At 39.9% G+C, this 24,439-nt stretch overlaps 1 protein-coding gene across 2 annotated transcripts in view; it reads right to left on the minus strand.

Annotated features, from left to right (window-relative positions):
• Window positions 1–826: 826 nt before the first annotated feature.
• The window catches only part of LOC108601619 (Nlg1), a 42,980-nt gene continuing 19,367 nt past the window's right edge, over window positions 827–24,439 (minus strand). For both annotated transcript variants that reach the window (XM_033293930.1, XM_033293931.1), the window contains 5 exons: window positions 22,510–22,677; window positions 12,359–12,548; window positions 7,155–7,306; window positions 5,481–5,596; window positions 827–5,391 (listed from right to left, as the gene is read on the minus strand). In XM_033293930.1, coding sequence (XP_033149821.1) covers window positions 3,191–5,391; window positions 5,481–5,596; window positions 7,155–7,306; window positions 12,359–12,548; window positions 22,510–22,677 — 2,827 coding nt within the window. In that variant the 3' untranslated portion in view covers window positions 827–3,190. The remainder of the gene's footprint in view (window positions 5,392–5,480; window positions 5,597–7,154; window positions 7,307–12,358; window positions 12,549–22,509; window positions 22,678–24,439) is intronic.

Below are 24,439 nucleotides of genomic sequence, written 5' to 3' on the forward strand. Positions count from 1 at the left end.
CATTTTCTATTTAAGTTCCAAATTAAATTTAGCCACAAAAACAACAACTTTTGGTATTTACTTGGACACGCTAATTATTGCAATTTAATACGTATTTGAGTTTTACATACAACACCAGCTGCATAATATGAGATTTAAAAATTATGTTCACACAAGTTGTGGTAGAGTATGATAAATATGCACAAGATTGATTCAAGTGTACTTAACAATAACCTCATACGATGTTAATAAAACTTCATTGTCTGAGCGAAAAATGTTCTCTTTATTATAAATGAAATGAGTTGGGAGTGTAAAAATGGCTTGACTTTAAACTTATTTCAAATACAAATGTAATGTTGACTTTTGCATGGCAGCTACTAAATTATTAAAATTTTCATTTGAAAATCAAACATTGCGCCGCGCATCTGAAACCGTAAAGAGCTAAACACAAAAAAAAGAAAGGGAAATTAAATAAATGTGTTTGTCATAATGTGAAACATAATTTACATATTTGGCTCTGTTTACTGTCAATAAATAATGGATATTTGCTTTACGTTGATTTTTTTGTCCTTTACTTGGTTTGTTGTTGTTGTAAGCGCATGTGTAAGTAATAGGCTTTCGTTATTTTGTGGAATGTTAAACTAGTTTATTGCTGAATGCTATTGAAATAAAGCTGTTGATAGTATTATTAGAGAACTTATATAAAAATATATTCGTCCTATAGCTTAATTACTATAATCGTATGACATTCATTACTAGTTGAAATGAAATGTGTGCAAAATATCTGCGCTTAACAAGAGAGTTGAATGTTATTAATATTAAATTTTCATGGCCGATTTTAATTAACGCAAATATGCCATACTTCTGCCATTAAATATATAATATAACCTAATGCGATTAAGAATAAAATGTTTGCTTTGAAGCTCTAAAAAATGTATTGCTTTTATGGGTTAACCACAATGTCAGCAAAACTGCAAAACAATTATTCAACTTTTCTCCAACAACCTACCACATAATTCGATATATGAGCTGAGCAGAAACAAACGCTTTGTTTAACATTTTCAAATTGGATGCCTAGTTACTTGAGCTACTAATTTGTGGTTACAGCCAACTCTGTACAAAATGTTGTTTAATGACATTTACAGCTTTTATTATTCGCTTGGTTTGCTTCTCCTCAAATAATCGAATCTAATTTCTGTGAAAGTAATAAAATTTAAATCTAACCATTTGTGTAGTACTCTACATTGTTTCTTAAAAAAATATTTGGACTGGAATTTCATAACTTGTTTGCTTTGGCCACAAAGCTTGTGTCAGAACCTATTCAATTAACCGAACATATCAAACACTTTGAACTTGCTAACCTCATGCAGCAGAAAAAAAGCAACACAAAGGCAAATACCCAAGTGGCAAGAATGTCGAAAACAGTGAAAGAAATACTCGTTTTAATTGAGTGCTGAGCTCGAGGCAACAATGTATCATAGTATGATGCAGATGCAGGTACTGAAACAAAAGGAGAAAGAGAAACAGATGGAGATATGTTATGAGTGGATCAAAGCATATGGCATATGGACAGCTACGTGATGACTTAACACATGGATATGTGCACTCCTTTGAAGTGCAAATAAATGTCAATGAAGCCGACAACCGCAGGAGCGCCGATGGTCTCGGTGGTAATTTATGCGGACTGGACTTGAATTGTTCGTATACCCCAATTAGTTGCGTCTACAGTGAAACCTTTTTAATGAAGTGCGGCGATTCATTGCTTTATTATGACTGTTAAGTACGCACAGCAAAATTACCGCAAACAAATAATTATATTTATGCAAAACGTGCACAAAATGTGCGGAAAAGGACTTTGCAGATACCTTACTTCTGGCCAATTGAATTGGAGACGGAATTTAATTACAACTTTGTTGGCGTAGTGAAAATGTTTTCGTTTGTTTCGTTTCATGGCAAGAATTGTAATCTTAGCGCACGTCTTGCGCTTCAAAACTTTTACACTTTTTGCGCCCAGAGCAATCAGCGTGGCAGCAAATATAAAACTCCAAACAGCATGACAGCAATTTGCATATAGAACCAAGAAAAAAACTCAAATAGCTGCACACAATAACTCAATCCGCTTGGAAAACCAAGGAACGCTTCAGCTACAACACACAGAGTCAAAGGCATAAATGCTAAGCTAAACTTTCCCGAAGCACTGGCACTAAATTCAAATTTCAACAGTATATGACATGCAACTATTTTGTGGTGACAAGTTTGGATGTAACCTCCCTGCGGTCACATCTCCGACAACTGCACACCAAAAGCCAAAATATTTGACAAATTTTGTTTCACAAATGTTGCATTATTTGCGACGGATTTAATACTTTGATTTCGAGTCTATTGCTGATTTATGCAATCAGCTTGTATGGCATAGAGATAGACAGCTTGTACTCGAACTTTTATCTTAAATGGCACTCAGCTTTGAAATTATTGCTAAAATGTGAATTCATAGAGTGTATTTCACGTTGGCTTATTGCTCATACGTATTACGTATACGTAATACATTTGAAGCTGTCTTGTTGCAAATTAAGTTGGTAGCACCGCAAAATTGGTTTTGACTTTAGCATCTGCATTTGTGTATCGACAAATACTTTTGTCTACTGTCCTCAAGTAAGTTGGGGAAATTGCTGACACAATAGTTAAACAAGTTTCACTTGCGAAATTCGGCATTGTTATGCTTATTGTGAGCGAAAGAAGAATTGAGGCTGTGGATAAACTTCAATAAAACTGCTCAGCTCGTATATTAACATTCGCTTTACTTATAAGTTAGTTGCAAAAGTATATTAATTACATAGCCTTAACAAATTAGTCTATTAATTAAAGAATTTACAACTGCTCCTACACCTCGCATAATACTGTACAATTGTATTTAGCATTACTCTGCTTAATTAGTTATGTTGCTGCACTTTATCGAATTTCCTATTAACAATAAATTGTCGCGTTTTAATTGAAGTCTGCGTCTGAGTTGTCAAAGCGACCACAGCAGCTAAGAAATAACAAATACAAACCGTGGACCGATGTGTATTATTAAATTGACGCTAGCCCAAAAAGAATTGGAGAAAGGCGACGTGCCAAATATCTGAGACATGGGCCAGAATTTGGCAGATAACTCTCCGAGGATGTTAAATTCAATTGCAGCAGTGCCTGCCGCAAGTGCCACGACTACCCTTCATATATTTGTCGTAATACTTTTGCCGAGCTGTTGACATTGCTGCAGTTCCGTGCGAACAGTGCCTGTCGAGGAGGACGACGATGACTCCGTGGAGCACCAGGAGGCACCCGATGCCGACGAATCGTTCGAGATTGTCGACTCAATTCGCTCACTTGTGGCTGTTCCTGTTGCTGTTGTTGTTGTTGTTGCTGCTGCTGCTGCTGCTGAAAGTTGAACATCCTTGCCAGAGGACTGTCGCTGCAACTGCGGTATGCGGCTTTGTGTAGATGTCGGTGTTGTAGTCGTTGCTGCTGCTGCTGAATTTGACAACTGCTGTCCAACGCGTTGCGTCTCGGATGGTGTCGACGCCGTCTGCAGCAGGCGCGGTATGAGTGAGTTTCTTGAGGGCGACTTTGCCGGTTGCGCATACAAGTCGCCATTGGGCGCCGACCAGCTGGCGGGGGAGCTGGGAAGCGATGTGGCACTGGCACTTGCCTCAATTGCATAGACGCACTCGGTGCGTTCACCTTGAGGCGGCGTCGCCTCATGAGCCGGTGGCACGGATTCAAACGATTGAAATGAGCCGCTTAAAGTAGCGCAGGCTGAAGCAGAGCCAATGGCGGCAGCAAAAGTTGGCTCGTTTATTAATTGCGGCTTTAATTGTTTGCTGCGCTTAAGCGAAGCCGCTGGAGATTTGGGCACAATAGGGCCCACAATGAGCGTATTTTGTGTAATTTGCGGTTCACGCGTCTCGTCCTCGCCGCAATCCTGCGCCAGCATTAGAGGCGATGTGGTAATGTTGCTGCTATCTCGCCGAGGCCTGCCGAGCGTGTTGCTCATGGTGCGCGGCGGTGGCAACGGTGCCGCAAAGTTCTGCGGCGGCAGCGAGTTGCGCTTGTAGCTGTTCCCTGCTCGCAAATCTTGTGCTGTTGGCAACACCTTTGGATAGTTGCGCTGCCTTAACAGTTCCAGCTGCTCAGCGGCGCTCAGTGGTTGCAGGATGAGCGAAGTTTCATCGCGACTGGTCACATTGATGTCAACGTCGTCCGCGTGCACAAAGCTTGTCACTTGCTCATCCGCCGCTAGAATCATATCCACTGGATCCGAGTGCGAGTGCGTGTGGGAGTGTCTGTCCATCAGAGGCAAAAGCGTCGCCTCACTGGGCTCGGTCAGCGCCGAGTGCTGGCGCTGCAGCAGCAGCTCGTAGTGCAGCGTTTCGTGGGGGTCGTGCATGTGTTGTGGCGTCAGGAGGTTGGCATCGGTCACCTCAATGTCTTGGCAGATGATGATGCGCCCATCAGTATGCAGTGCGCTTGGCGGCGAAGGCGCATTGGGCGTGGCAAAGCTGCCGGACTTTGGCAGCGTGTGGCCATGATGCTGAGCGGACATCCACTCGCACACCTTAGTGTGCGTGTCCACTGTGGAGCTGCTGAGCTGGCGGTGTATGGCGTAGCCGTTAATAGGGGACCGCTGGCTGGTTTTGATGGCCTCGTAGGTGTTGGACTTACGCACCACGTCCAGTACGTAGCTGTCGTCGCCGTCGCGTGACTTGCTGCAGCGCTTAAGCTCATCATCGTTGGCGCCGTCGTAGCTGAGTATGTTGCCACCCAGCTTGCGTTGCAGAGAGCTGGCACGCTTGCGACGCTGGCGAAACAGAAAGGTAGCATAGATGACCACGTTAAGCACAATGAAGATGGCAATCAGCGCTATGAGTAGCTGCAGCGTCGTCTCTGATTTTGCAATCGGCTCCGAGGGCAAGCTGGGAGCTGCTGATGCTCCAAATTCACCATAATCTGTGCTTTGAATGGTGGCAAATGCTGTTACCTCGTCGCCAGTCCCACTGCCTGCCACAGAGCCAGTGCCCGCGGCCGTGACCGTGCCAATGCCTTGCTGTCTATGGACATGTCCAAAAGTGGGCGGGGCATTGTACATGTTCTCGGCGGCTGTGTCTGTCTGTTCGCCGGCTGTTGCCAGCGGATCCTGTAGCAGCAATTTGAGCGTACGCACCGGATCCTCGGCGACATTGTCGCGAGCCCCGAATTTGCTCATATGACCCGTAATCACCTCGTTTCCGGCCATGTGCGATGTCGATGTGCCACGCATCTGTTGTTGCCCCTGCTCCTGTATAGCCGCAATCTGATTCAGCTCGTCCGGCAGCTCTTTGTTCCAGAAATTCATGTAGATGTGTCTGTACTTGTACCCCACTGTTGGTGGTATGCCTGCAACAGAATACAAAATGTGTGTGTGTTTTATTTTCAATTAAATTGCTTCATTTATTTGCATTGTATGCACATGGTAGTCCACTTACCAATATTTAGATAGGCTTGCGTACGTTTGTTAAACTCTGGCCAATCCAAATCATATCGATCCCATTCGAGCACATGCGAGTTAAGAAATGAACCTTTCCAAGGAGCCTTTGGATTGCTAAGAAGTCAAATAAATAAACGCATTTAGAACATGATAAAACATTTAACGAGGAAAATAAATATTATTTGTGACAGTCTGGCCTGGTCTGGAGCAGTATTCCGCCAAGTGGCCAACCTCTTTTAGATTATTGGTATTAGCTAAGAGCTAAATGTATCACTACAAATATTTATTCCATCCGGCAGTCTATCTTATTATACACATAATCGTTTTTATAAAAAATTAAAAATGGTATAATTAAGATGTGCAAATGTATGCGACAGGCAGAAGGATGCGTCCCAGACCTTATTCTTGATCAGCAAGACAAAACCAAGTCAAGCTCTGAAAACTCAGAGAATCAGAGAACTTCACTTTAATAACAATTACTTTAAGATGTACTAAACTTGGACTTGCACTAACAAGTTCTGGTTACGTCAAGGCGATCGTTTAGCGACTTCTCTACTTGACTAATTGATTACTTTGCAACTCTGGTAATCAAACTTCAATCCAAAGACATAAATATATATTTGCTTTCAATTCGGAAATAACCAGTTTGTAAATAGAGATACAATTTATTGACTCCCACAATATTTAATGCAAAAATTGTAAATAAATCACACACAGCTTTATCATGTTCTGAACGGATACCAAATATTTCCAAAGTTGAAGTTAGCCACATTTCAATTTGCCACGTCTGCATGTCGGCTTGTATAAGTTCACAGAGTACTGGAGCTTATCTGAAGGCGTTAAATTGGAGCGCTACTAAGTTCCCTGAGATAGCTTAGAATATGCTCTCGTTAACTTCCAAATTCAAATTAAGTAGTAATTTTTTCAGGTTTTAGCAAAGCTAATGCAGAGTTAAACAATAAATTAACGCTCAAGGGAAACATGAGTTTGAGCTGCTGAAATCTTAATTAAAATAAATCCCTCCGATAATATCCATTTACATAAAAGCGCCATTATTGAGCCATTTCTACGCTCAATCCCATTTAGCATGTTTAAGTCGTTTGAGCGAGTACTTACACATCCTGCATTTGCTGCTCTTTTCCGTTTATTTTTGGTGTGTCCTTTTTTGCGCTATTGCCACATTTGCTTATTAAATGTCATGGCCATAAAGCTAATAACCAGTTGGCTGTCGTCTGGTTGGTAAGCCAAAATGTCTGCTAACGATCTCTGATTTGAGTTTTGATTACCATTGCAGTGGCGCGTCACAACGCTGCATTTCCACTAATAATATTTGCATTTGTGCACAGCTTTCGGCCATTTTTGTGCAGTTGTTTTTGTAAACGAAATAATAATAAAATGCGGCAGTAAAAATTCTATTCATTTCACTGTCCGAGCGTTGCAGATTGCCAAACGTGCCGAAGCCATTTCCATGGATATAGCACACTGCATCTGCATTTGCATGCAGAGTAGAGCCTCGTCGTGTTGATAGCTTTTCACCCCGCAAGGCACCCCAACAGTAACAGTCCCACGCCCAAGCCAGGTCGCGCCCATTTATACTATACTATTTCCAATCGCCATCGCAAAGTTTCCGCAAAAGCACTTTTGAATTCGCTTTGGCGCAGCTACTACTCACCCAGTCTTTACGAAGTTCGTCCAATATGCCATTACCGCCTCGGAAAGCAGCTTTTCCTGCACGGAGTAGTTGTGGCTGGGAAAAGGGCCGGCCGGCGCCAGCGGCGCACCGAATACGAACGCCAACTCTTCACCCATTATGCTGTGTGGTAGCTGCAAGTGAAAAGTAAAATATTATTTTAGTGAGCTTTAGCAACAAATTTATACTCTAACCATGCTAAAATACAAAAAAAAAAATTTAAATCTTAGTAAGCCTTAGCTCATGGAAGATCCATTTCACAAGAATTTTTAAATTATCTCTGATAAGATTGCTTCTCTTCAATATATGTTTATATATATAAAATAAGTTTTGAAACTGTATTTAATATTGTATTATTTTTAAAATGTTCCTCTTAATTAAATAATTTTAAAGGAGAAAATTAAGATAATTAAGAAAAAACATTAGCTCTTTGATCCCTTAGTACACCTTAGTAATTTACTGCTGGCAATGAGTTTTATCTGCGTGAAAATTAATAGACAATGTTTTATAATCTAAGATTAGATTAGATAATCTAATTCTGTTTTAATTATTTTCTTTATCTTAGCCATTTATAAAATCACTCAAAGCTTAAAATTACTATAAATGAATAAGAAATTAATTAGCCTAAATAAAATATTGCCTTAATAACTTAAAAATTGTATGTACTCTAAGGCAGTGAAAGGTTTGATGTGCGAAGAAGTTTGGTGGAAATATCAGAGTCTGGCGAGTCAGCATCAATCTTCTTATGGGCGCTGCATACATATTTAGTCCGTTAAGCAGACGGGCGTTAACGCATACACTAACACACACAAGCGATGCAAGTAGCCGAGTTTTTACTGTTGCCATGAAAATGTAACAAAGTCACAAAGCATTTCTGTCAGCGTGCTCATAAAATGGCTATCGTCCTTTGTGGGGGTTGCTGTCCTATGGATTCTGAGAATTCGTCTATTTTCATTGCTGTCGCCAGCTTTTCGGCGATTATGAATGATAAATGTCAGCTTTGATTTTGCAATTGTAATATTTTGCTTTCTTTTCGCTTTGTGTATTTTTTCCTATTGTGACGATAAAATGGGAAGAATATTAAGCTAAGAGCTATTTTTATTGCAAAATTTTGATTATTATTTAGTCCGTAAAATATTTTACATTTGTGTTTCGACTTGTCGCACATACGCTGCAAACCGAATTGTGTCAACCAAAAATACAATTTAATGCCTGAAAATGGTTTTATTGAGTTAACAAAACACATACACATGTTTATTCTGGTAAACTTTGTTTATTTATTTAACTTTGCGTAGGGGACTCTGCAAACTGACCAAATGCTAGTGCATTAAATTTCTATCTGTATTTTCAATTGCTACTAGACAAAGAGAAAACAAATCAATTTTGTTAATTGTCGGAATATATTCCATAAGAGCACTGATTAATTTTTTAATGCTCATAAATTAAATAGTTTTTAAAAGTCAGGCGCTTCATAAATTGTTTTTGTTATACAATCGTTGTTTATTTGGCTGCATATTAATTGTTTTGCGAGCATATAAATTTTAATTATAAAAATAATTGTGACAAAAGAAATTTTATTTTCGGCTATTTTGCGTTTCCTGCCTGAAATTATAATTAAAGTTTTATGTGCAAGCGAAAAGTCGGATATTCAATTTGAAATAAATTCGTTAATTTTGTAATTTATTCTGCTGTTTACGTTGTGAACGCTCCTCTCTTCCGTCGGAAGCAACAATTTGAGTAAGCGCTATTTGTCCTAATAAACCTAATTGAGTTGACTCTGAGTGTAAAATTACCAGAAATTGTTTGGCAGCAACGCTCAATACAAATACAAACGGTAGCTTACTTGGCATGCCCCAAGGGCAAAGGTGGGAGTTGAAAGCAAGCTTCCAGCTAAATTTATAAATCTCGCTCTTGGATAAGACAGTTTGCTTTTATTGGGGTAAGAGTTTTATAATTTCTTAGATTCTATATTATAATTAGTAATTTGGACAAGTGCCCACGTACTTCCATCTGTAGCACTTGCCAAGATGTTTGCTGGGACGACTGCCCCATAAAGTAGACTACGATACTTAATGCTATGTATAAAGTTTTCTATTATTTACCAAGCTCTTGAATCACAGCTTCTTATGAATGTGGTCAAAAAGTTTCTTTGCCTTCGCCAGTGCGACAAAAATAAAATTTAAGTTTCATTTTTTTCTATTTGTTTTATTTTCATAAATTTCAGTTCCTTCCTTTTACAATTTATATCGCATTCTTATCAAGGGCAAACTGTAAGGGGCGCAACCGTAAAGTTTCACCCAAAACAAAAAAAAAGGCAAGCAAGGAGCCCACAGGACATACTTCATGTAGCTAGAATGATGATGATGATGGCGTGTGTAAAAAATGTTGAATTTAATATGCTAAACTTATTAAACTGTAGCCAAGCGTGACGAACGAAGATTCTTTTCTGTTCTTTTCTGTTGTGTTCCGTTGTTTTAGGCGAACTTATCGGTATTACTATAGAAATTCGGCATAGTTTATTTAACTTTATTGGTTATTGGAAACATATAAAAATGTAGCAAACAATAGTTAATGAGCTGAAGCCTCAAGGACTTTCTAATTCCATTTACTGCAGGCAGCTCTTGATAACGAGCTGTTGCTCAACTTCCGCTCAAGTTCGGCTTCAACTCACATCATTTTCAGCATTTTGCACAATTGTGGACACTTCAAACAATGTAAGTGGCCTCCTACAGCTGACATTTAGTAAGTGAGCTTCTCAGCGTCATAGCTGCTCAGCTTTCTCAGCTTTTGAGCTGCATGCATGCAAGACATGTGCCAAAAAGTTTTACAATATGCCCGCAGCCTGGTGCAGTTAATGGGCGGAGGCACGTGGTGGGCGTAGTGTTAGCTCATCCAGCAGCGCGTCAGTCAGAATGCGGTATACTTGGAGCTACTTGAGCAGCCGCCTGGCTTTAAAATATATGTAACGTGCAGTGAGTGCAGCTTATGCAGAAATGTTCGCATTTAGCTGAGATCTGGCCTCGACTCGACACGATTCGACTCTGACAAAGAGAAAAGCAAGGGCCGCAAAAATGGCCAAATAAATAAAAATAAAATGCCAGACTTGGAAGAAAAATGTTGCGGCTTTGTTAGAAGTCTACTTATGTTTGTGTACGAATATGTACAGTGTTGTTTCGTTTGCTGGTTGTGTTTGTTTGCTTGCCTGTGCGTTCATGCGTCTGTTTGTTTGTCTGCAACACCCCCAAGGCACTTCAGTGGAAGGCAGGCAGTAGTACTGTCAACTGCCTGCGATAATAATTTGTAGGCAAGCTCAGCGACTGTGCTCAGCTTATGCCTCAGGATGCTTTTCATGTTTGTCCTGACTGCTGTTTGGGTTTCGCCTTAGCTTTTCCTTATGCTAGAGCAGCATGAAATATTTAAGTGAATTTTATTTGTTTGCTGCTCCGTTCTTTTTTCATTATTTATTTGCAACTAATGCGCTTGGCGCTTTGCGCTGATCGTCCTCGCATTTTTCCTCATATCAAGCACATAAATATAAATGCTCTTTAAGCTATGTTGCGTAGGGCTCATCTATTATTTAGCCATGTACTGACTGCAGTAGTATTTAAACAGTCTGCGTTGCTTATGCTCGACTTAACTTCTAATTGCCAGCTATTAAAAAGTTGTTGCACTTTCTTACCATCAAGCATTTGCCACAAACTGTTGTCGCATTCAGGACACAAATAAAAAGAGACAGGAAAATGAAACTAAAACAAAATGTAAGCTGGCTGAACTATGAGGCACTATAGACGCTAGTTAGTCATTTAGTTTGAATTTTGGCTTCAGTTGACCATAGTAGATGATGGTTTATCACCAAGTCAAACTTTGTTGGCAGCCATAAAACTGCGCTTAACTCACAAAGCAAATAAAAATTATATGTACATACATATATAAATCACGCGAAATTATAACTTTGTTTTGTTCATGAAATGTCGCTCTTATTTATATTTACATTTTTATTTTTAGCGCGTCTTTTCCCTCCAGTTTTTGTTTGTGATGCGCTTGAAAAAGTTTCTGTCGAAATATCGTCAGTGTATTCAGCAAGTGTTCATAGTAGTATTTGCTTTAAAGTATCAGTTTAAATTATTAGCTAGTATACGTATTTTATACAAAAATTTCGATTTATATTACCCGCATATTCAATTAACATTTTTTACGAAAAGTATGCTGTAATCAGCGATCGATTTTATAAGTAGTATGGCCTTTCATCTTAATTACAAATCGATAAGCTCGTTTAATCATGGCGCAGAGTATTACGAGCAGGCTGCCTAGAGCTATCTGCAGAAGGCAATCAGGCAACAAATCCATAAGCATGACAAGGCTATAAAAACTGCTGCCAACATCCATAACACAAGCCAAGAGGACACACAGACACGCGCACAAACAGACGTATTTATGGTAGACGCTAAGACACACAAATAAACAGAGGTCCCCAACCAAATCGAGCCATAACATTAGAGCCAAAGGCAAAGCGAAAAGTGAAGTGCTCGCCGTCTACTTAGCGTGCATTTTAAGGTTAGGGCTGTCTGCGTATGTTGCTCTACCGTAGCAAATGATATTTAAATGTTTCCATAACTTTAATTGTGTTTATCTTGTTTATCTTAGCATTCGATGTGCGCTGGTTTCCTCTTTTCTTGCCCCTTTTAATTTTGCGCTTTCCGTTTTTTTTTTGGGACTTTCGAGAGCAGTTCATTGTCTTTATTATGATCGGAATGGGTCGTGCGGTCTGCTCGGCTGCAAACTTGTGAATTGTTTTGCTGAAAAGCCAGAAAACCGTCGGCCAATGATGAAATGACCCAGACAGCATGCCACTGACAAAGCCACAGGCGTAGTCAAACTTTGTCTATATTTTGTTTTGCTCTTTTCCTTACATATTTTTGTTTTGTTTTTGTTCGCGTTGGCGTTGGCGTTGGCTTTGGTCCTGGGCACAGTACATGAAAACTCATTAAATGCCAGCTCATGCTGGGTATTTAGAAAAATATTCAGTAGAGTCCTTAGACCACAGCATTTAAATTAAATGCCCGGCGTAATTGGAATCACAATTTGACGTGCTTACAATTCGGCCATTACCCCACATACCACACAATGAGCATAGATACCATAACTATGAATACATGCACTATTGGAGCTTAGTTTGGCGTACTTACATTTGCATATGGCCCTGTCGCGCTATTATGGCCGAAAACGTACATATAATTGCGCCGGTTCACATCGGCGTGGAACATGCCAGTCTGCAGTAGTGGACCGACCACACGCGCATCGGAGAGTATGTCCAGCACAACGTCACGATGCTCAAAATTCGTGGCCTTAATCGGATTGTTGTACATGTCCTGGTATCTGCGAACGAAAAACAAGTGTAACGTTGCGTATGCGTAATATTTGCTTGCTTAACATTTCGGCCAAAGTGCTGCTGTGCGGAACGATGTTGTTACTTCAACGCTTAATTATGCGGTTTGTCTTGTTTAGCTAAACTTTCAACAGACCACACAAGAGCAAGCCACACGAACAGCTAATGACCATACAATACCCGAACAAAGCATTGCTAAATGAATTTTCATTGTATTTGGGCAAAACTTCCCTAACCCTAATAATGCACCTCAATTATCTAAGCATCAACGTTACATTTGACATTTTCCAAAAAGTGTCTCTTGTGCAATTTAATAAACGTCTGGCAATTTTCTTGCGACTTAGTTTATAAAATCCTACGCTGTCAATTTAAAAGTAAGCACAGCATGGAATTATTATGGCCACAGCAGGTTATAACTAGTTCACAGCAGAGGCGGGCTAAGGAATTCACGGTGTGTTCTCAATGTGTTTGCACATGTCAAGCACAACACTTGTCCTTTTGCCAGCAGCTGTTCAGCTTGCCACAAGACACGGGCGCTATAAGAAGCCAACAAGGCACACGGATACAAGGATACTTGTCCTTGTATTCCAACTTGTAGAAAGCTGCACCAATTGGCAGCAAGGTGTGTAGTGTTTGTGCTGTTCTCTCTCTCTCTCTCTCTCTCTCTCTCTCTCTCTCTCTCTCTCTCTCTCTTTCTCTGGCCTGGCCTAATGTACAAATAAATGGAGTCATATTTTCAAGAATTTTTGGCCGCTCAGTCTTTTTATTTTGGTATTTACGAGTGTGCTTCTTCTTGGGGTTGTGCGCGTCATGTTATGCATTTTATTGTCGGCTACTTAAGTTATGCGCTTTGACCTCAATACACAGATACAAACCGCCACGCCCGCCGCCAGCTCACACCGACTGCAGGAGGGCACTCATCAAGAATGTATTATATATACATATGTGAGTGTGTGCGAGAACGAGTGTGTGTGTGTGTGTGTGTGTTTGAGAGTGTTCTATAAGCACAAGTACGAGCATGGCCCAAGGTATCTCAAAGGACGTTGCCTTTTTCTTACACTTATGCCCGAGAAGCTTTGCTTTGAGCTGCAACTGCTCTACGATTGTATATATATATGTGTGTTTGTGTGTGTGCCACAAGCTTGTTATTGCTGGTTTTAGTACGCAATTTATTTATTTGCGGTTTCTATTGTGTAATCTCACACACTTGAGTAAACGCTTAGAGCAAGCTTTCCTCTTCTTCATCTTCTTATTCTTGACGCAGCGTGCCCACCAGGATACATTGCCACTAGTGCGTGTGTAATAAATAATGTGTACATATCAAGTGTACACATATTTATTTAGAAACACTCACTGCTTGGCTAATCTTCACATTTCCGGCATTGAAAATTATTAAAATGAGATAATTCAAACATAATTTGCAGCGAGCCACTCGAATTTAATTAAAACTTACCAAGCATGGAAATTCTGGTAAATAGATTTGAGTGCGCAAAACTGCATTCAACTAAAACTATGCACAACAATTGCCAACAAAGCTGCCCACAGTCATATAGTTTAATAAATACGATATTATTTCTTATGTGCACCGCAAAGAGAGCCACAGAAGTGGACCAGTCCAGCAGCCAGAGCAGAGCACTCTAAACAAAACTAGAAACCCTCGAAACACAACACAAACACACCAAAAACGCTTCTGACTTTGGCCATGCCCACCAAAAATATGCGCAACAAACACACAGAAGGTTGCAATATAATACTTAGGGGAAAGCCGCAGAGCCAGCCACCAAAGGCGCACAACAAAGGCAAACGGCGTCACGCCCACAAATATTTGCACATCTGCAGGTATTCGGGAATGTGTGTTGGTGTGTACGTATGGGTGTTGTACACCTTGACTGGCAAAACAAATTAACACTTACCTAAAAGTATTAAGATCATAGTTGAGCACGTACTTAACGATCGATCGGCGGATACTCTCTCATCCCAAGTATCAAAAAAATAAACGTTAGAGCCTAATATAATTTATAATGTATTTTAATAAATTTATAAACGAAGGCGCCTAAGGTGCCGTTGACTAGTGTAATGTGCCATATGCCACTTGTAGCCGAGTAAACTCTGAAGCTTTTGGACACTTCTGCTCGCTGAGCATAGGCAACACTCACATTTAATTTCCGAACATAGCGTCTGTGACACTTTAAATATTTCCGCACTCAAAAAGACATTTCAAGTGCTCGTAGGTGAATTGAGAGTATGTGCATGTGTGAGTGTCTGAGTGGTGGCATGTGTGTTTTTGCTTTTGCTTTTGCTGGCTGCAGTCATTTTGTAGTGCCCTACATTTTGATAGTCATTGGCAGAGTTGTAATGAATTTGCTGAAGAGTTTGCTAATGAAGTTGTGCAAATAAAAAGTAATTTTATTTAAATTGCATTAAATGAGACTGTTTTGAGCACACACTCGCACACACACTCGCACACACACTCGCACACACGCTTGCTTATGCTACTCAAAATGGGTAATAACATTTAGTGCTATACTACGATTGTGGCCAAATGACTTTCATTAAGTGTTTTGGCCTGGCCAAGGTAATAAATATGAAAGGTTCGCAACACTTTCGAGACTTGACGGACTGCTCAGCTCACCCACAGGCGTACGAAAGTAAACTAACGTACAGGAGTAAATTAGCGTCCTATCACATAAACAAAGGTTAAGCCGGATGCACAAATTACAAGTTGGCCATAGCCTTCTCACTAACTGATTTGAACTATTCTCTGGGGTTGGTCGGGATGCCCAAAAGGCTTATGAACCCCACTTAACATAGCTTCCATTTTCAACCATTTAGCGTCGGAGTTGTGTTAAGTGGGGTTAGCTACCAGAGACTAGGGGCTCTTCAAGTGCTAATAAGTGTGTACACATGGGTCTACCAATGTGTTTTGCAAAAAGTGTGTACATAATGTTTTTGCTGTTATTAGAGCGTGTCGCTTTTAAAAAAATGAATTTATACAAAGTATAACTATATTTTTTGAATAACTGTAAATGGAAAGAAGTGACTTTAAAGTAAAAGCTATAAATAAAGTGAATTGAAGTCTATTATTTTAAGGCGGTGGTAATTCCATTAGGTCATTCCACAGTTTATATTGCGCATACGCCAGGGTGGTCCCCGTTCATTTACCACATGCTGCGGCCGCTTTGTGTGTGGCATTGTTATTATTATATGCTATTATTATATAACTTGCAAAAGCAAATACTATTGCAACATAACACTGTCACACCATAATAAATAACTGTCGTTTCAAATGACGCAAATTGGCGTAAGAGCTCACCTTTTGCTGCCGCTCAAACAATGGTGGATCGGGCAATGCATGCAAGCAATGAAATTATTAAAATCGAAAATACCAGATAGTCAGATAACAATAATATGCATATGCATGTATGGTATGTGTGTAAGTAGATCTCATAGATACGGAACTCAAGTAGCAGTTGCATGTTCGCAAGTGTATATAAATATTCGTCAAGTGTTGTTACATCACAAATACGGAGCTTCATAATCTACATGCTGAGTTCGCACTTTATGAATAAAATTTCAACATTAAAATTTTGCCATTCGCAGATTTATATGGCCAACCAGCAAACATATAATAATAATACTCAGCACGCACCATGTTTTACAGCCTTTCGCGCTTGCAGTGCTGCACTGAAAAAACCAACCATACATATGTATATCAGAAGCAATTGTGTGGGCGTAAGTGGTTATGCGGGCATTGTTGTTGTGATAGGGATAGGCGCAGGGCAGAGGGGTGCAGCAGCGACACCGAGGCAGATTGAGTTTGAGAGCATACACACAAGAGGCGTGTGGCAAAAAGCACGCATGTAATTTATGATGTTTCAGCGAACAAACAACACGTTGCCCCAGTAGAACAGCCGCACTGACACACGGCCGAAGCCGCACAGCAGCAAGAGTCCAAAAACTTTATGAAACAGGCATACATATACTCTAATGCATATATGTATGCATGGGTGTGTGTGTAGAGCAACAGTTCAACCAGCAACACTTGTGCTCCTGGGATGAAATGCATACAAAGCGTCAATGCCTTGAGAGGGCTGCACACAAAGTTGTGCCAATTTTAGCGAGAGCTCAAACAAACCTTTGCATAAAGCTCAATTATGAAATAATTAATAATTACTAAACTAATGATGGCAATTGTATTCTCGGCTATTGGAAACAATAGTAACCAAGATAATGGAAAATATGTGCCTTTGTCAGTTTTAAAACTTATTTTACTCTTTTAATACATTATTATATATTTATTATATATATATATATATATATATATATGTATATACAAATATGTATACAGAATATACACAGCAAAAAATAGAGAATTGTTAATGTATGTATGTTAAATGTAGATTTGTTTTGAACATTTACTTCTCTTAGATCTTTAATCATAGCACTGTCATAATAATAAAATGCACATTTGCTTTCGCTTGCAACTTACTCTAACTGAATCCCTGTGGCAATCACTAAGCAGTATTTAATATTTAAATACTTCAGTGTTAAATTTGACGCTTCGTAAACCCTTTGCAGCGCCCTCGCTCATAAGAGATTGTTAACGTCCATGAGGGTGTGTGTGTGAGATACTAGGAACATGGCCTGTTAGTTGTTTGCAAACATTTTGCATATTAAGCGTATACATTAAAGCTTGAAAAAACGTAGAGGACAACATACAGTAGCGCTTAAAAGTTTATGGCCTCTGTATTGGCCACCCTTTATCCGAACTGTTGAAGGCCAGACGTTGCGTTACCCATAATGCATGCAACTTCCTGTGCCAGCCCGAGGACAATAAATTAAGCAGCATATTGTGGCCCGAGCGCCCGCTATCATCTCGTGGCCTGAAGACCTCAAGCATAGCCGACAACAACACCAACAATAAAAACAAAAAGCAACAAGAGCGCCATCATCCTGTAGACTCCCTAGACATGGTTGGCAGCCATTTCACATTTTGTGCATATTTTTTTATAAATAATATTAAAATAAATAAGTTTATGCTATTAAACGTCTGCCCTCGGCAAACGCCTGCAGCATTTGTCGCCGTCTGACCCCGAGACCTGGCACCTATCAGCCATTACCCTTATAACTGCCTTGCTTATCTATAAGTGTACGTGTCTGGCGGCTCGTTTTTGGCAACTCTGCTGTGGTTAGCTGGTAATTAAATAGCTTGGCCATGTCGTTGCGGTTAATAAATTGGCAAAAATTATAATCACAATAGAGCTGTCAGCGACACTTTGAGTTGGGTTAGATAACCTCCCAAAAATAAATAAGTAAACGTATTTTCGCTACAATGCAATTTTTGATAAATGAACAGTGGTAGACAATAACAAACCGCACGGAAAGCAGCTGAGCTTTTCAAAAAACATTTTCTCATTATCTCGGAATATTAAAACGCATGATGACATTAGCATAGGTCAGTAAGTCCCAGCAATCGATAAAAGCCAGAGGTAAAATACGCTAAGTTAGCTTTAATAGTAAACTATTATAGTAAGCTATTGAAGATAATTTTGAATAATAATATAATATATAATTCGTTGAACTTCAGAGCTGCTCCTTATTCTTGGGGCAACATATATAACTCTTTAAGCTTATGTCTTGGGTGCAGACAAATACATGGCCATTATTTAAGATCTGAGAGCTGTACTAGGACTTTAATTCATGCGGTCAGTTGGAAGAGAGCAGAGGCGGACTACAAGTGCTTGCAACGTCGCTAAATAAATGCCTTTTGGCTGCCGCTTGGACTCGTAGACAATTTCAATGGCCCATTAATCTCTGAAGGCTGAAGGAATGTATGTCGAGGCAACATGTTTGAAAGAAGACTAAATGCCCTCCCGGTAATGCCAAAATGGCCAATTTCATGGCTAGTGTAAATCAAACACGCCTGCAATTAGGATCCGGCCTGGCTTCTATACCTACGTTACAAGCCGATTACCCGTTTGCCCACAACACACATTAAGACCAATTTAGCCACGTGGATCCAAAACAATTTGAGGCAATTGCTTTGCAACTCATTAACATGCAACATGCCCCATGGTTGGTCCACCCACTCCCTCTCTTTGTCATCCTTGTGTATTGCTGCTGGTGCTGTTGTAAAATTTTTGATGCTTGAGCCGCACATTATTGGCCACCTGCCCTAACAGCTATGCACAATGCACACGTATAGGCCACAAGTGACCGTTTCATGTATCTGAGCAGCCTTTATATGCAGCAAGCCTATTGCAACTGTGCTTGCTAAAAGGGTTGATAGTCGGGGTCAACCCCAAAGACAAAACAAACAAAAAACAAGAGAAATAAAATTGAAGTAAAAGTAGTAAAATGGTCATAAAGCAAGGCGCTGAAAGTGGCGCAGAGCCGAAAAGATAAATGTTGGCCCTAAACTTGCAACAGCAGATAAAATGCCAACTAAAAGCGCTGTGGAGGATGCTACAGTCGGCCTCTTAGAGATAAGGATGTGCTCAAAGGAAATACAAGTGAGCCAAGGTGAACAAAGGCACTAAGCCCGAGTTAAAGTGGCGCCTCACCATTTAATTATTCAAAGTTATACATGATGCCAGCTACGAAACTTCATGGCAGACTACCAAATAAAAATGCGTTATTAAATTGTCACGTTCATTTTAGAATCAGTGTTCAGAAAATTTAAGTAAACACATCAGCAAATGTAAAAGGATTACAATTTAATTTCATAGATTGATATTAAAGCAAAATTTGCAACAACAAAATATAAGCAAACATTGGCTTTGCCACAAAACGCAAAAAAAAGAAGTCTGCAAACATTTTCTAAAGCTTGATTCGGCTCTTATGTGAGCTTACTAGCAGATTGCATCCACCGCAAACAAAAACTCTATTGATACATACATTCTGTGCACTCTTAAATAAATTTATGAGTGTGTGTTCTCAGAGCTCCCCTCACCGTGACACTGGGATTTTCAAACGTGTCGTGTAAAACAGACAAGGGCATGTTTTTAACGCTGCCAGGGGACCGCCAATGCATCTTGCCGGAAGGATCAGCCGAGTCTGCTGGCTGCAGAGCTCTCAGCTCTCAGCTTGTCACATGGAGCTGCACAACAAAAGTTAAAAAAGGAGGAAGCAGCTCGCTCTGTTTGTTGTTGTTGTTATTTGGACTGCCATTTAATTCAATGACGGACAACAAAGCATCGCTACTGGGATGCACTGCAACAGCAGCTGTTCAGCTAAAGTTTGCCATACAAATGTATGTGTATTCTGCTGTCTGTCTCAATATCTTTCTATGTATGTGTGTGCATGTATGGCTGCTAGGCAAAGCCTGGCTACGCAAGCAGCAGCGGCAACACCACACAAAACAATTTCCCTGCAGAGTTTCCATGTTCAGTTATTCGTGGATGTGAAAAAGCGCATCTGTTGTTGATTGTGTGAACTTCCTTTCAATCGTTTGTTTGTCGCTGTTGTCCCATTTTTTGTTTTGTTTTTGCTTTTGAGTTGCTGTTGTGAGTGTTATTGCTGTTATCCTGGCATTGCCTTTGCCACTGCTATTGGCGACAGCCCGCAGCTTAGACTATTCTCATCCCAAGCTTTGTACAAGGGCATTTAACTACCCTGTAGCTTTAATTAGACTAAAACCAATGAAACTCAAGCCAGTTATGTTTCAAATGATAGCCAAAGGTGAAAGCCACAATAAAATAAAATACATATTCATATTCTTAAAATAATTGCAATTAATGACCAATAAAAACTGTGCAGAGTTTGCTTGACTCGTTCACAAATTGTTTAGGGTATAAAAAGTGCATGTGAGAGCATCTGTATATCAAGCCAGCCTTACTTACAAAAGTTAACCCTCAGTTTCATAGACCCTGTACATAAAAGCTTACAAAAGGGTCTTATAATTTAGTTACATGTAATTTGTGCGTAACAGTCAAAAACATCAATCACAGTTCCTTAACATATGGGAAATATCTAATCTTGATCTGTTTTATCTATCTATATGTCCATCTGGCAAAATGAATAGCTTAGTTGGTTTGCAATTTCGATTGCAGCCTCTTTGGTAATGCAATGGTAGCCGTGAAAATTATGTATGCTCATAATTATTTTAATCCTATGAATAGCACTGAAAAAAGTAACAAAATATTTTGAAAATTCAGTTACTACAACATGAATTTTCCTAATCTTATTCGTGTAAACTTTTTATTAGGTTCTCAATAGGCACGTGGATATAAAGCGTTAAAATTGTACATTTATAAAAAAAGTTAAATTGGTGCTCTTATTGCTCCTTATAGGTACGTATGTGATTTGATCTGATCTGTCTACGCGTACCTAAACTCCAGCAACTTGAGACACCAAACTTGGTAGATGGTTTTACAGTTCGTAGCAGGCACAGCGGTATTTTTTTGGGAAAATAAGTTTCGCTGAACGCTGTTCAACGCGGAAATTTTTAATTGATTTAATGCATAGCAACATCGGACGCCAACGCATTCGGCGCTGTTTTATTTCGAGCAAAATTATTACGCGGCTTGAACTGTTAAACAGCGGTATAAAATTGAAGTGAAAATGAAGTAAATGTCTTTTATTTTTTGCTATCGTCATCTATAACCATGATCCGATCAATCCCTAACAACTAATTCATACCCTATTGAGTGAACAGCCACATTCGGCAACAAATGACAAGTGTTCAATTGGCGTAATTGATTTTTAAATTTTTTTTACTTAATATGTTAAATGTGTAACCGGAACTGTGCTCCTCATCATGTACAGGGTCTCATAAGGACGGCAAAGGCCGACTTGTCGTATTTTTCTTATTATTGTGCACTTGCGCTTATGCGTTGCCGCTTGGTCATTGGCATTTTGTGTAGAAAGAATCCTTGGCAAGCATCTTTGGAAACAATTGCGCTCTTTTGTGCAAATAACATAATACTATATAAACTCATCTCAGCGGAATGCAATATTCACACACACACACACACATGCTTGTCACAAAATGTTTGCTTGAAAAAAAAGTTGTTGACATTGTGGGGGTGCAGCAGATGAAGAGCTTTCCTATTTTGTGCATTGTGCTATTTATTTATTACAAGCCAAGCTCGACCAGGACACAGAACTTTAATGGCTTGGTCTGCTGTCTGCTGTCTACTGTCTGGGGCCTGGGCCTGGGCCTGGTGTGCCGCTCCTTGGCTGCTGGAAATGAGATAGTCCCTCGCATTGTTTTGGACAAAACGAAATGAACGGTATAATGAATGTCTGCCCACTGCAGCTGAGAGGCTCGAAGGCCGCTATCATAACTAACTAACTCTTGGCATACGAGCACAGCACAAGAGTAATGCTTGTTCAAGTCTTTTGATAGTCGTTTATTATTATTTATGTGCGCTTAGTAACACTTTTCATTTGCGGTCTATGAACGTCAGATTTGTGATAAATTGTAACTTATTATGCACATGTAATTATGGCTACTAAGTTTTTCTTTTTTTTTTGATACCTAAGCTCTTGCCATCGATTTGATTCGCTTTGCTTTGCTTTATACATTCTGCGTGCTTATTTATTACGCGCTTGCCTAAGCTAAGTTTGACTATTCAGAATGCAAATAAATTTCAATTTAAAGCAAGCGTAATGCGCATTGCTTAGTGATGCGAGTGACGTCAACACATACATAGCTCAGCATCGCCGCATCGCCGTGTAGGCACCGGTGACGCTAATCCTTGCCACTTAGCAAACAAATTGCCACATAAACAATTCTAATTGAGATAAACGATAAGGCAACAGCCATTAGTGCATTATACTACGCTTCGCAAAGTGTCGGCAAAGTGTTGGAAAAGTGTTCAATGCAATCAGGCTGTAACTTTATGCGATCCGCAGCCGTATCGATGAAAGCCGCGATTTTAACTTGCGTTCAAATATATGTACATATAAATAGACAGTATCATAAAGTAGCGCATAAATTTTACTTACTTTCTTAGTGTGGCAGCCAATGCCAAATCGGGACGCACATCAAAGCGACTCTGCATATAGAAACGCAGTAAATTATCACGTTCATTTTCACGTAATCCTTCCTCGAGTGCTAATGCAGCCAATGTATGATAGGACTCTGACTCCGTGATGCCGAATAATAAATCATAACTGCAAGAGACAGCAAACAGTAGAGTAGAGTGAGAGGGCATATAGAATGAGGGCCTGAGTGAATAGCTAGGCATGCAGAGTCTCTCTTTCCCGCCTGTCTTTGGGTGTAAACTAATGCAATGCAATTCTCTGCACTGTAAAAATCATATTTATGTAACTGGCTCTCTGGACTAATAAAATGGTCGTCATATTCAAGCAAATACCGCTTGACAAATTAGTGAGCATAGTGTATCTAAGTACTCGTATTAAATTTTCTTCAAGTGCATTATTCGCTTACTGCAATACATATATTCTGAATAGAAATCGCCACGAATGGCAGTTAGGAGCAGTAAAATAAAACCGTGTCCTGTGGTGTCACTTGTTACGCAGCCTGATAAATGGCGAGAGTCGTGCTCCGGGTCCTACTGCTGCTGCTGCTGCTGCTGGGAAAGCTAAGCTGGCCCCTTTAAATGCAAATGCTCGTCCATGAAGCAGTTGCCAATGTGAATCGCAGCAAACGCCTGCTGGGGAAATTCTTTGTGTATGGGTTGCCTGTGCGCGCAGTCGATGGCATTGAATGCAAAAGTTTTGCAAATGAAAAAGAGCTTACGGCGTGAAACTCACCGGATAATTGTTGTCTAAGCTGTATCAGGCGTTAAGCAGGCTTTGATCTATGGCCGCTTCATTAAGGTGATTAAAAGTGAAAATCAAGCCAAACTACGATGATTACGAAGTAGCATACCATACAAACTCGAAAACTTGGCAGAAATGCGCAACATGAGAAACGTGCTTCCTTCCAAACTTACCAGCCACCTCTTTGCGGAAGTGCGGCGTGCCTTACCTCCGTTTGGCTTAATTAATGACACTTTCAGTGTGCTATTATTTAATTTTTTGCACGGCTACTCTCACCCTTCTAACGCCTGCTAAAACACGTTTGACTTGGCCAAAGGATAACAATTAAAATCCAATTAATCACGCATTTTATTAGATTATGCCGTGACATGCTTACTGCACCCCAGAACGCGCCATAGCCAGAGTAAGGCCAACCCAAGGAGAATTGAATACAAAGTCTGTAGCTGTGGCGCTCGCCATATCCTGCAATGAACCCTTCTTACGAGGACTTGAGTTATTACTTGTTGCCTGATTGATTGATGTGCATACATTACACAACAGAGCTCGATATTATCCCAAGTTCAGTATTATCTTGGCACCAGCACATAGAGATGAAGCAACGTTGTAGCTTAAATACTTACGGAAAATACTGTGTGCCTTGCGATTTACAATTTAAGGTCAATCAACAAATATTCGAGAATTATTATCAAGTTAAACAAACATATTTATGCTGCTTTGCATTGGAGGGGGGGGGGGCGGGGCTAATTTGTTGCTTTGTCTAGCAAACAGTTCGATTTTAATTCAACATTGTTTGTCACCTTTTGTCTAACCTTCAGCATGAACGCATTTGAACTTGTCCCAAAATGGCCTCAAAAGCCCTCAAATCAGTGCCGCATAAATTGATTATATTAAGTGGAGTGTTAACATGGCCATTGGGTACAACAAGTGGCACTTGACATGCCATTCGTTTCATGATAACTAAACCAAGAACGTGAACAAACTAAATGCATGGCTTTCACGAGCGATTTAATTCTACCTGAGGTCAACGTCAGCGTCTATGGTAGTCTACCGGTAAACGCCAAATGCCAAATGTGTAATCAAGTAACGCACAATAAATAAATAGTCTTCACGAATATTTCGCAGCTCTAGAAGGGAAAATAGCAATGGCAAT

Source organism: Drosophila busckii, chromosome 3R, assembly GCF_011750605.1.
Source record: "Drosophila busckii strain San Diego stock center, stock number 13000-0081.31 chromosome 3R, ASM1175060v1, whole genome shotgun sequence".
Taxonomy (NCBI): domain Eukaryota; kingdom Metazoa; phylum Arthropoda; class Insecta; order Diptera; family Drosophilidae; genus Drosophila; species Drosophila busckii.